Below are 13,886 nucleotides of genomic sequence, written 5' to 3'. Positions count from 1 at the left end.
TTTGCATCCAAATGGAAAATGGAAATGGTGTCAGGTTTGTGCCAAAAGGAAAGTCATAATTGCTGTGTGCTTCCCTTCCTGCCCTCCTGGGCAAAGGAACACTAGTAACCAAGCAGACTTCCGAGCTGTCATCTACAGACATTTAGCAAACTCTGCAGCTTATTCTACCAGGAATATTAACCAAACGCTGCAACACAAATGTTCCTTTTGCAAGCAAGCGTTCTGCAACCAAGTCAGAATCTCCCCTTTCATCTGCCCTGAGCTTTGCTGCCAGACTTAAATGTCCTTACTAACTCTTTAATGAACTTTCCCCCCAGCCTGTCAGTCCACCATTTAATACCCACTAATGGCTCCCTTGTTCCTCTTGAATCAAATTCAATCTCTTTATCTTGACACTGGAAGACCTCCGTGATTCAGCAATGGATATTGGCCCCCGAAGACCTTCTAATCTCACTGGGTCTGTCTCTCGGGCTGCCGTGTTTATGCTCACCTCCAGATTCTCCCCTCAATTTCACCAGGGCCACCCCTTGGGCCGGAATAGCCTTGTGCATTTATCCAAAGCCTACTCTAGCCTTTAAGATAGAAACTAACCCTTCCTGGAAACTCTGGTGCTCCCCTTATTCCATTCCTCACTCATCTTCTTTCTAACCACATTTTACTGTCCACAGTTCATGTTTGTCTGGGGCTTGCTAACCTTTGCATATGTATTTTTTTATACCACAACTAGAGTGAAAATATCTTGGAAGTCAGGATCATTGTTGATAACCTGAGTCCTTCTCAATCCTAGTATACTCTGGGTGGCCAGTTTCCCAAATGCTGCCTCCTACATGAAAGAGAAGGAAACTTTCTCAGCGAGATAGAGTCCTCAACTTGATTAAAGCATCAATTTGGAGCCTGTACTTCGTGTCATACTTAAAAGTAAAATATAATAGTATCCCCATTAAAGGCAGGAATAAGCATGAACAGCACTATTTAGTAGTCTAATAGAGGTGATAGATAATAAACTAAAACATGAAAAGGAAATACAAGGTATACTCATTCATTATTTCCCAAAAGAATGAAAGAACAAGCCATAAGAACTATCGAGAGAGTTCAACAGTGTCCAAATCCAAACTCAGGGTACAAGAATCAATGGCTCTCCTAAACACAGGCAATTAATGATTAGGAAGTGTCACAGGAAAAAAGAGCCCACTCGCAAAAGCAACAAGACTACCTATGAGGAGAAAGCCACACAAAAAAATGGAATCTCAATGAAGAAAAATCAGTGTACTTTACTGAAGGATATAAAAGATCTGAATAAATAGGGGATATTCCATATTTCTGACTGGGAAAACATATTGTAGGGATGCTGACATTTCCCACACTAAACTATTAATTCAATGCAACACCATTCAAAATCCCAATATAAGTTTTATTGAACTAAAACAAACTTATTCTCCGATTCGTCTGGAATTATGAATCTGCTTGAATGGCCATGAACGTTTTGAACTAGAAGATTAATGAGCAATGACTTGCTATCAAAACATAAAATTATGCTATAAAATGGTGTGGGTTTTGTGCAGAAATAGATAAGATCAGCAGAACAGAACGGACCTGTGTAAAGATTTATATTTGATGAAGCAGTATTTCACACAATTAGGGGAAAGGACAAACTATTCAATAAATGGAGGTGGGACAACTAATTAGTCATTTTGGGAAACATAGGTAGATTTTGATTTCCCATCTGTGCGGGATATCTTTGATTTGCTGCTCCAGATACCCTCTCAAACAAACAAACAAACAAACAAACAAACAAAAACCAAGAGAAAGGAAGAACATGGGGCTTTGGAATGCAATGGACATGTGACTCAAGAAACTTCCCTCATTTGCTGGGACTTCCTCTGTCAAATGAGGGTAGTTTGTTCTGAAGATTATATCTGATAAAACGTGCTAGCTGTGCTGCCGAGTTACTGGTACATAGAAAGGACTCGCTGACCTTTTCTCTCTCTTCCATTTGGCCCATGAGAACTTCAAGGGCCAAGAGTATACCTCAGTTGTCTATCTATCGTGGACGCGTGGGCGAATAGAAGCTCAGTTACATTTGCTGAAAGAACGAGCGACTGAACAAGCCACACTTGTTCACTGTTAATGGATAAACATATGTTCACATATGTTCATTGTTAACGGGTAAACAAGAGATGCCTTTCTGGCTTCTGCCAGGAAGATGAAACACTTCTGGTTTGTGAGAACAAGAAGTCAAAGAAAACCAGAGATCGGAGCCAGGAGGACAAGAAGGATAAGGATTTTCAGAGCAGGAAGACTCATCACATAAATCTCATGTTTTCCAATGTTCTTCAGAGCCCCAGGCTCTGCAGAGTAACTGGGCAGCCATGGGCCAGAGTGTGGGAACCAAAAAGCCATGCTGGGAACCGAGTCTCCAGAGTGAGACACTGAAAGTGCTCATGGACAAAAGTCAGGTCACATGTGACCACACAATAGAACTCTAACCCCAACCTCTGTAGCAACCGGCCTGGGAAGCCAAACCACAACCTCTGTCGTGACATTTGGTACTTGTCAATGACCACCAGCTCCTCTAATTTTTGCCCCCACAGCCTCCTCTATTTCCAACTCAGGACCAACCAGAGAAAGCCAAACATGCTTTCCAAACCAATCACATAAGATGTTCTGCTTTTAGTTAGCCTGCTTCCAACTTTCCCATGTTAATACCCTACCCTCCATTCAGAACACACCAGCAGTCTGCCCTTTTTTCCCCCCTATAAAGCTTTCCTCTGCCAGTCTCTGAATCCCTGCCAAAGGCTAGTGATGGTGGCTGACTCCCTTACTATATAGAGAGTACTGGATAAGTAGCCCCAATTTGTTCTCATTTCAGTGGCCTTTATTTCCACAGGCCTTCTCCCATATTCCAACTAGATATTAGAGACATGTTCTATACTGGGGTTTGTATATAAGGTTTTATTTTGAAAAGTTCTACTGCTAATTGTGTTTTTTTAAAAATTCACTGATACAGATTAATGCCAAGAGACAAACGTCTCAAGGAATCTGAGTAAGAATGTTCAGCTTGCATTAAAGTAAGACACAAGTGATATATAGACAGATGGCAGCAAAGGGAAGCCAGACAAAGACAGGGCAGGGCCTGGGCAATGGACAGAGGCTTCCAGAGACCTCTGTAGGCTTTCTTCCGTAAACCAGGCACAGCTGAGTCCAGGAGACATAGGGGCTGGACTGTCTAGTTGGAACACCTCCTTACCAGCCACTCCTCAGAGGTGGGCTGGAATTAACCACAGTTGTAAGACTGTAGAAATGTCCACCTGCCAGAAGTGTAGACAAATGAACCAAATACATAAATAAGGCCCTAGGAGGACTCAAATAAGAGGAAGACGACTGGGGAGGTCCTAGCCCCTTACCTCCATGGGAAAATGGCTTCTTAGATGCTGGGATTGGAGCCCTGTCTACCTATGACAATTTGCCTGCCTGAAATCCTAAAATTCTCAAGATCATTCTATAAAGTTTTAAAATCTATTTAAAATAGGTTACGGCTGCATTTGCCCAACTTGTGAATGTTAATATATGTCTCAGAAAAAAAGGAGTCAAATAAGTTTGGGAAACGCTGGTGAAACCAAAGTTAAACAGATATCGTTTTAGTAGGACTTTGCAAAACCTTAAATATGCTAATATATGTAATGAATCTATATAAAGCATTTTCCAAACTTATTTAACTGTAGAAATTGGTTTCCTGCCCACCTATTTACATCTCCCTGAACATCATTCTATGGCATACCATTCTGGAGACACAGTTTTGAGATAATGTTACCTTTCAAAGGAAAACCACCAGCTGGTTAAGTTAATGCCTCTTAAAATGCATCGTAACTCACCAAAGGGAGGATCAGGAGACCAGAGAGGAAGTGGCCCAAGAGGACAATTTTGAGGGAAGGAGGAAGAAGACAAAATTATAAAGCAGGGCCAGAGGCCAAGGAGGTTACAGTTGGGTCTCAGGTCAGCCTACCACAATTTAAGGACAGTAGGTGTTAAGTTCCAGATGGAGGAAGTCAAAGATTATGCTCATCTGGTTTGTAATTTTCCTTAACCAACCCTAGTATCGATATCTCGAGAAGATGGAGAGCGGCCATGAGAATCATTGAACTAGATAAAAATAGAGATTCAGTTGAATGGTTGTGTTTATAGCATTTCATCAGTGATGGCCCTTGGCCCCATTTCAGAGTTAAGATAACTAAGGGCAGAGAGATGATGCAACTCATCTGATGCCTCAGCAAAGCCACTGTTCTTTCTGCAGTCACACCTTGAAGTCTTCCATAGACCATAGGGAAGGAGAGTGAAGTGTGACAAGCATCCCTCGTTTACTTACTTTAGAATCACGCAGCCTGTTCCTGCTGGTGGCGCAATCCAGAACACCTGGATCCTTGTCCTCCTCCGTGGGGTGCTTTCGGTGACCGCGACGGGGCAATTACTCATAAACTGTGTTTCTTCTTCATCTATGATCTGTGGAAAACCAGTGGAAAATAAACACATTATAATGCAATGTCACTTCGGGAAGGCTCTTAAGTTTTGGAGTTGACACTTCCTTAATTTTATTTTTAAACCTGTCATTTTGTGTTAGCAGCTCTATATCCCCAGACACCAGAATAGTGCCTGGCATAGAGTCCCAGTCAATGCTTGTTGAATTAACATGAGGGCAGGGATTTGGCACATGTTCCCTGCTCTCTGGGACCAGGATCTCGTGTCAGCACTTTGAGAAACAGACCACTAGGTGATGATCTTGCTTAGTTCGCTAAGATAAGCTGGGTCCCACTTCAAGGAAGCAGGAGGAAGAGGGGGAGGGGGGGTGGTGGGGAGGAGGAAGAAGAGGAAGGAATAATCCAAAGCCAACACCCTCTGAATAGCTAACATTTGCAATTCAGCTATGGTTTCATAAGGTGAAATCAAAATGCTAGAAGAAAACACCCCTTTGGAGGAAGTACACCGAAGTACTTAAACTCTCTCTAAGCTTCATGGCACTATTTACTTTGCGGTCTCTACTTTCCTAGTTTGTGCATTGTATCGGTGTTCTCCCAAGTTAACCATCAAGGTTTCCTTGGACACTGCAAAAAAACCTGGTAGCCACTTGCATTCCCCAAGACTCAGCATATCTCCTGCTTGCTTCTGGGTCTGCTGCCGAGACTTGCCTATCCCTCTAGTACTGTTATAGACTGTTAGACCTGGAGGGATCTCTTGGGGGAAATCATCTAAATTCAGTTGGTCTTTCGTGCCAACTCCAATCGACTGGCAGGAGCTATGTCATGAGTAGTGCTAATAACAGTAATCGATAACATTTATGGAGTGTTTAGTATGTGCTAGATGCTCAGCTAAGTGCTTTATCTGAATTACTCATTTAATCTTCAAATACAATTTAATAAGATGATAATATCCGTATTGTACTTATTTTACTTTTAAAAATTCATATTCCTTTTAGGACACCAGGCAAAAAAAAAAAAAAACGAAGTCACTCAAGCTCCTTAGTTCATCATATATTTTTATCACTGGACAAAGCAAAGGCAATCTCCTATTTTATTCATCTTTACATTCTTTATCCTACCTCTATTTGTATATATCCGTTTGTGTGTATATTTATAAATGTATATAAAATATATGTATAAATAAAATATACAATATATAAATATAAAAATATACTATATGTATTATTTGTGTTTATACATACGTGACTTACTTGAAGTTACATACAATTGTTTTGTATTTGAATGTTTCTTCCACTTAATCTTAACACTTTTAAGATATTGGTGTCCCCCACTATCTGAAAGTACAGCATACCTATGAAACCGTTTGTAAGCTGACATGGCGTAAACTAAAGAAGCGGTTACCATTAATTTATGTGGAAAATTTTTTGAGCGTTCCCAGACTCCAAAAATAACGTCTCTAAGGCTCTTCTGACACCTTAAGACACATCTTGCTAACAGATGCACACAACAAATCAAGAGGAAACACAGATGCTCACAGATACAGTTCAAAGCCGTGGGGCTTGATGTGGGGATGCTGAGCACCGTTCCGGGGGAAGGAGGTTAGCCAGGCCACTCTCGCTGCTCAGGGGTGCACTGCCTCCGAACAGCTCACTGCCCAACAAATGCTGTATGCTATTTTCACTTCTTGCCATTTTTCACGAAAGTGAAAACCGTCTGTGGACCTCCCTCAGTTGGTGAAAACACACACTAGAGTAGGTCTTGTGTAAAAGCGGGGTGGTAGAAAGCGAACTTTCAAAAAGTGGGAATGCCCATATGCCACTGTTACCATATGTGAATGTAATTTGTTGCTTCTGACTGCTGCCTAGTATTCCACTGCATGCACAGACCACATTTTACTTATCCATTTTCCCAGTGAGGCGCAGTCAGCTGACTTCCAGATCTTTACCTCCACAAACATGCTGCAATGAAGACCTTCACGCTGCTCTGCTTGGGAACCCACATGAGAGTTTCTTAGCAATATAAACCATGGAGTGGGATTGCAAAGCTATTGGGTTGTGGATATAAACATATTAATTTCACTAAGTACTGCAAGACCGTTGTACAGAATGGCTACACCATTCATTGTATTAGCTAGTCACAAGTGTTCCCGTTTTCCTATATCCTCACCAGTACGTAGGATTATTGGGCTAATTGTTTCTCATCTGATGGATGTAAAGTGGTATCTTGTTTTCATTTAATGCTAGCAACTTTGAGCAGCTCTTCATAAATTTATCAGGTTTCTCCTTCTGTGAATTGCCTCATCAGAATTTTTGCTGGTGGATTTTCCGGTCTTTTTCTTGCTGATTTGTAGTACTTTCTACATATGAATCCCCAATCATTTACAAATATCTTTCTGTCACCCAGCTGTTAATCTTACTTTTGGAATTTTTCATTTAATAGATATAACTTGCATCTAGTCAAATTTACCAATTTTTCTTCTATGGCTTGCACTTTTGCGGTCTTGCCTAACTGAGACCACAGAGATATTTTCCAATATTTTTTTCCATTGGCTTTATAACTTTACCTTTCGCGTTTCGGTTTTCAATGCATTTAGATTTTATTTTTTAATATAATGGAATAGGGCTCCAACTCCACTTTTTCCACACTATGAACTAATTTAAAAAATTAGTTCGTTTGTTTGTTTGTTTGTTTGTTTATTTATTTATTTATTTATTTATTTATTTTAGAGAGAGAGTCAGAGAGCGAACAGGGAAGAGGGGCAGAGGGTAGAAAGAGAGAATCTCAAGCAGGCTCCATGCTTAGCGTAGACCCGAGGTGGGGCTGTATCCCAAGACTCTGGGATCATGACCCTAGCCAAAATTAAGAGTCGGATGCTTAACCGAGTCTCCCAGGCGTCCCTAAACTTAATTTAAAAAAAAATTTTTTTTAACATTTATTCATCTTTTGAGAGACAGAGCGTGAGCAGGGGAGGGGGAGGGGCAGAGAGAATCCCAAGGGGCAGACACAGAATCCCAAGCAGGCTCCAGGCTCTGAACCGAGAGCACAGAGCCTGATGCGGGGCTCGAACTCACAAACCGTGAGATCATGACCTGAGCCGAAGTCAGACGTTTACCTGACTGAGCCACCCAGGCGCCCCTAACCCTAATTTTTGAAGAGCAGTTTTAGGTTTCCAACCAAATTGAGCAGGAAGTCCAGAGTTCCTCTAGACTCCCTGTCCTCACACATGAACAACTTTCTGTATTACCAATAACTGACACCAGAGTGGTACATTTGTTATAACTGATGAACCTACACTGACACATCATCAGCACTCAAAGTCCAGAGTTTACATGAGGGTTCACTCTTGGTGCTGTATATTCTATGGGTTTTGAAAAATGTATAATGACATGTATTCATCATTGAAGTATTACAGTATTATACTGAATAGTTTCACTGCCCTAAAAATCCTCTGTATTCTGCCTATTCATGCTCCCCTCCCTCCAACCCCTGGCAACCATTAATCTTTTGTTATAATTGCTTATTAGTTCCACGAGGTTTTTTGTTGATTCTTTCAGATTTTCCTACATAGACTATCAGGTCATCAGAGAAAAAAAAGAGTTTTATTTCTTCTTTCCCATTCTGTATAACTTTTTATTTCCTTTTCTTCTCTTATTGCATTATCTAGAATTTCCAGTATGCTGTTGAAAAGTAGTGGTGAGAGGGGACATACTTGCCTTGTTCTTGATCTTACTGAGAAAGCTTCAAGTTTCTTACCAGTAAGTACGATATTAGGTATAGGTTTTGTTTGTAGATGCTTTTTGTCAGGTTGAGGACATTCCTCTCTATTCCTAGTTTACTGAGGGTTTTTATTATGAGTGGGTATTGGGTTTTGTCAAATGCTTTTTCCACATCTATTGAAATAATCACATGATTTTTCTTCTTCAGTCTGTTGAAAGTGACGGATTACATTAACTGATTGTCAAATGTTGAACCAGCCTTGCATTACCTGGGATAAATTCCACTTGATTATGGTATATGTAATTTTTATACATTGCTGAATTTGATTTGTTAACATTTTTGTTGAGGAATTTTGCATCTACCTTCATGAAAAATATGAGTCTGCAGGGTTTTTTTTTCTTTTTTTTTGCAAATTTTTGTCTAGATTTGGTGTTAGGGTAACACAGGCATCATAGAATGAGTTAGAAAGTAGAATGTTGGTATAATTTCATCATTCAATGTTTGTAGAATTCACCAGTGAGCCCATCTGGGTCTGGTGCTTTCTGTTTTGGAAGGTTATTAATTAGTAATTCAGTTCTTTAATAGATACAATAGATACAGGTCTATTCAGATTGCCTATTTCTTCTTGTGTAAGTTTTGACAGATTGTGTCTGTTAAGGAATTGGTCCATTTCATGTAGGTTATACATTTATGGGCATAGAGTTGTTCATAATAGCCCTTTATTATTCCTTTAGTGTCCATTGGATCTATTGTAATGTTACGTCTTTCATTTCTGATATTAGTGATTTTTGTTTTCTTTCTCTCTCTCTTCTTTTTTTTTTTTTATTTTGGCTAGCGGTTCATCTTTTTTTTTTTTTTTATCTTTTCAAAGAGCCAATCTTTTGATTTTGTTAGTTTTCTCTATTGATTTCTTGTTTTCAATTTCATTGATTTCCGCTCTCATTTTTAGTACTTCTCTTCTGCTTACTTTGGATGCAATTTTCTTTCTTTTTCTAGTTTCCTAAGGTGGAAGCTGAGATTATTGCTTAGACCTTTTTCTTTTCTTTATTTTTTTTCATTAATTTTTTTTTAACATCTATTCATTTTTGAGAGTGAGAATGAGCATGAGCAGGGAGGGGGCAAAGAGAGAGGGAGACACAGAATCCGAAGCAGGCTCCAGGCTCTGAGCTGTCAGCACAGGGCCCTACGTGGGGCTCGAACTCACAGACTGTGAGATCATGACCTGAGCTGAAGTTGGAAGCTTAACCGACTGAGCCACCCAGGCGCCCCTTTCTTTTCTAATATATACATTCAATGCTATAAATTTTCCTTAAGCATTGCTTTTGCTATATTCTACACATTTTGATAAATTGTATTTTCATTTTCATTTAGTTTAAATATTTTTAAAATTCTTTTGAAATTTCTTCCTTGACTCATGTGTTGGTTAGAAATGTGCTATTTATAAAAAAAAAAAAAAAGAAATGTGCTGTTTATGGGGATTTTTCAGCTATCTTTCTGTTATTGATTTCTAACTTAATTTCATTGTAGTCTGGGAGCAGACATTGTATTTCTTTGTATTTGTTAAGGTGTGTTTTATGGCCCAGAATGTGGTATATCTTGGTGAATATTTCATGTGAGCTTGAGAAGAATGTGTAATCTGCTATTGTTAGATGAAGTAGTCTATAGATGTCAATTATATCCACTTTATTGATAGTACTGTTGAGTTTGACTATGTCCTTACTGATTTTCTGACTGGTAGATCTGTCCATTTCTAATAGAGGGGTGTTGAAGTCTCCAACTATGATAGTGGATTCATCTATTTCTCCTTGTAGCTCTACCAGTTTTCATATCACATATTTTGATGCTCTGTTGTTAGGTGCATACATATTAAGGATTATTATGTCATCTTGGAGTACTTAACCCTTTATCATTATGTAATGTTCCTCTTATTCCTGATAACATTCCTTGCTCTGAAGTCTGCTCTGTCTGATATCAATACAGCTACTCTTTCTTTCTTATGATTAGTGTTAGCACTGTGTACCTTTCTCTATCATTCTGCTTTTAATTTATATGTGTCTTTATTTTTAAAGTGAATTTCTTATAGACAACACATCAGGGTCTTCTCTGTCAATCTGTCTTTTAGTTGGTATATTTAGACTATTAATGTTTAAGGTGATTATTGATATATTTGGATTAATATTTGCCACATTTATTTTCTATTTGTTGCCCTTTTTTGTTTTTATTTTTGCCTTTCACACTTCTGTCATTTTTGGCTTTGATTGAACATTTTATATGATTCTATTTTCTCTCCTTTCTTAGCAAATCAATTATACTTCCTTTTTTTTTTTTTTTTTTGCTTTTATAGTGGTTGTCCTAGAATTCATAGTATACATTTATAACTAGTTCGAGCCTACTTTTAAATAACACCATACTGTTTTACAGATAGTACAGTCACTTTATAATGACCAAAGATTCCCAGTTCCTTCCTCTGGTCCCTTACACTGTTGTCATTCATTTCACTTATATGTGTCATGTATATAGATGTAAACATACATAATTGAATGTATTATTGCTATTATTATTTTGAACAAACTGTTATCTGTTAGTTCAGTTAAGAATAACAAATAATAGGTGTGCCTGGGTGGCTTGGTCGGTTAAGCATCCGACTTCGGCTCAGGTCATGATCTCATGGTCCGTGAGTTCGAGCCCCATGTCGGGCTCTGTGCTGACAGCTCAGAGCCTGGAGCCTGTTTCAGATTCTGTGTCTCCCTCTCTCTCTGACCCTCCCCCATTCATGCTCTGTCTCTCTCTGTCTCAAAAATAAATAAACGTTAAAAAAAATTAAAAAAAAAGAATAACGAAAAATAAAAACTATTTTATTCCTTCACTTATTCCTTCTTTGATGCTCTTCTTTATGAAGATCCAAGTTTCTGAATTATATTATTTTTCTTCTCTATAAATAACTTCTAAAGCATTTCTTGCAAGACAGGTCTACTGACAACAACTTCCTTCAATTTTGATTTGCCTGACAGTCTTTATTTCCTCTTCACATTTGAAGAATAACTTCAGAGAGCACAGAATTCTCAGTTGGTATTTTGTTTCAACACATTAAGCATTTCACTCCACTCTCCTCATATTTGCATGGTTTCTGAGGAGAAATTGGATATAATTTTTATCTTTATTCCTATATAGGTAAGTGTTCCCCCCACCCCCCCACCCACACACACTCTGGTTTCTTTCAGGATTTTTTCTTTACCTTTGACTTTCTTTAGCTTACAGATGACTTTACTTGCTGTTAGAATGGAGTGGTGACTTCCAAGCTTCTTACATGTGGGATGGGACACCAGAAGTCCACACCGTGAATTACTTTCACACTACTTAATCCATCTTTCCCCCATTTTGTAGGGGATTTTATGATGCCACCTCTGTCATCTATAGGATGACAATGTAGTTTATTGTCCAAACAAGGATGAAGAGGGTGTTACTAACCATTGTTCTGGAATAACAGGCAAAACTGAGACTTTCCCAGGCAAATGGAGCATATATTCAACCGAATCCTATACCATTCCCAAACACGTTTCTGGGCTTTCCATTTTGGTCTCCTGCCCACCCCTTGCCCACAGCACTGTAATATATTTTAAAATCTAGAAGGGCAAGTCCCCTTTCCTAGCTCGTCTTTGTCAACAGTGTGTTATCTTTTTTGTTTTAAGTTTATTCATTTATTTTTGGAGAGACAGAGAGAGTGCAAGTGGGGAAGGGGCAGAGAGACAGAGGGACAGTCCCGAGCAGACTCTGTGTTGTCCTGGGGGGCTTGAACCCATGAAACCGTGAGATCACTACCTGAGCTGGAACCAAGAGTCAGATGCTCAACCAACGGAGCCACCCAGGCGCCCCTGTGTTATTTTCTTGTAAGTCTTCATGTTTACATATATAATATACAAACTCTAAAAACTTCCTTACCTCTCTGTCATTGTATCTTCCTGATGTGATGAAATCCTAACCTAAGATAAACTGCTCACCCTGTGATAAGACTGATTGTCTCCTATATTAATTGACTCCTAGCCTTGAGTCTGTCCTGCTATACTGCTCTGTGTATCTGATAAAACCTCAGCAGATTAGACTCTGGTAAAATACTTTCTATTTATCATTTTACTTTCCCATTCTTGACAACGATGATCTCAAATCTCCTCCACTCTCCCCAAACCTCTGATCTTTATCTCTCCTCTTTACTCTTATTGTTTTACCTTGCTTCTTACTTTACAGGAAAAAACAGAAGTCATCAGATGTAAAGTCCTTCATTTTCTCGGCTGCATCTACCCTGTCCTCCTTCTTGCTGTTTATAATAGAGGAGTCTTACTTTGCCTACATCTCTGCTTTGCTCCCATCACTTCTACCTGACTCTAACAATTACATTTTGCCCCTCCAGATTCAACTTTTGCCCCCACGAAATCATTCCCTTTAGCCTATTAAGCACATTTGAGTCTTTCCCATTGAAAAATTAAGCAATCCTCAGTTACTCCTCCATTTCTCCCCAGTTACAGTGTTTTCTCTCTCTGTCACGAAATGCTTGAAGGCATTGGCTTGGCTTTCTGCCTTCACTTCACCTCCCACTTATTCTCAGCCCAATCCCAGGAGTTTGGGGAACATCACGGTACCCAGACAGCTCTAGCTAAGACCATCAGTGTCTTCTGCAGTGCTTAATCCAGTAAATACTATGTAGTCTTTCTTCTTGAAGCACTCTCTCTCTGCTTGGCTTTAGTGTCATAGCTCCTTCCTGTCCTACCAACCCCTCCACTTTCCTGTCTCCTCCACTTTCTTTGGCTGCTCATCCTCCTCTACCGGTCTTTGAATCTGAAATGGCTCAAGGCTAGTCCTAAGCCCTCTCCAGTTCTGACTTTATTCTGTCTCTGCAGGTGATCTCATCCAACTCATGGCTTTAATTACTACCTATGTGTGGATGAGTCACAAGTTTATCTTTCCAGCCTTGGTCATTCCTCTGGTCTCCAGACATGTATCTCTGACCTCCTATCTTCTATTTGCATTTCCTGTTGGATTAAAACCACCTCAAATCCACCTTGTCAGCAACTAACTTAACTATCCTCTGTCTAGCCTGGCCCTAATTCAGTTTTGCGAGTCAGAAACACTGGATGTCCACCTGGGTTCTTTCCTCCCTCCCCCTTCACATCCAGCAGCTGTCCATTTTACCTTCCAAATATCTCCTGAATTCCTACAACCATCATTACTACTACCCCAGACTAAGCTATGTCATTTTTAATCTGAACTAATATAAAGTTGTTATTCTAAGTAGCCTTTGTACCTTGTCTCTTGCCTTTCTCCAATTTGTTCTCTATATGGCAAGCCAAAGTGATCTTTCAAAAACACAAATACAATTACAATGTCCCCCTCCTTAGAACAATTTCATTGCTTCTAGAATCAAGCTTTTCATTGCTTCTAGAACCAAGACGGAAATCCTTAACAAACTTGAATCTCTGCCTTCCTACCTCTCTAGCCTCATACCGTGCTATCTCCCTCCTTGTTTTCTGCACTTGGCTACACTGGACTTGTGTCTTCTCCTGCCAAAGCCCGACAAATTCGTATTTCCTTTTCCCTCCCGTCCTTTCCCTCTCTCCATCTCCCCCTCTTCTTCCTTCTTTCCCTCTCTCGTCTCTTCCTTCCCCTTCGTCCTTTACTTAATCTCAGCTCACTTATTTTTTCATT

The 13,886-nt window shown here is 39.5% G+C and overlaps 1 protein-coding gene across 2 annotated transcripts in view; it reads right to left on the bottom strand.

Annotated features, from left to right (window-relative positions):
• SPON1 (spondin 1) overlaps positions 1-13,886 on the bottom strand; it is a 257,617-nt gene that overhangs the window by 180,354 nt on the left and 63,377 nt on the right. For both annotated transcript variants that reach the window (XR_006208341.1, XM_042958428.1), the window contains exon 3: positions 4,364-4,497. Coding sequence is in view for 1 of the 2 variants with exons in the window: in XM_042958428.1 (XP_042814362.1) it covers positions 4,364-4,497 (134 nt within the window). In the remaining variant the exon portion in view is untranslated. The remainder of the gene's footprint in view (positions 1-4,363; positions 4,498-13,886) is intronic.

Source organism: Panthera tigris, chromosome D1, assembly GCF_018350195.1.
Source record: "Panthera tigris isolate Pti1 chromosome D1, P.tigris_Pti1_mat1.1, whole genome shotgun sequence".
Lineage (NCBI taxonomy): Eukaryota > Metazoa > Chordata > Mammalia > Carnivora > Felidae > Panthera > Panthera tigris.
Note: the sequence above shows the minus strand (reverse complement) of the source record. Positions and strands in the feature narration are given on the sequence as shown.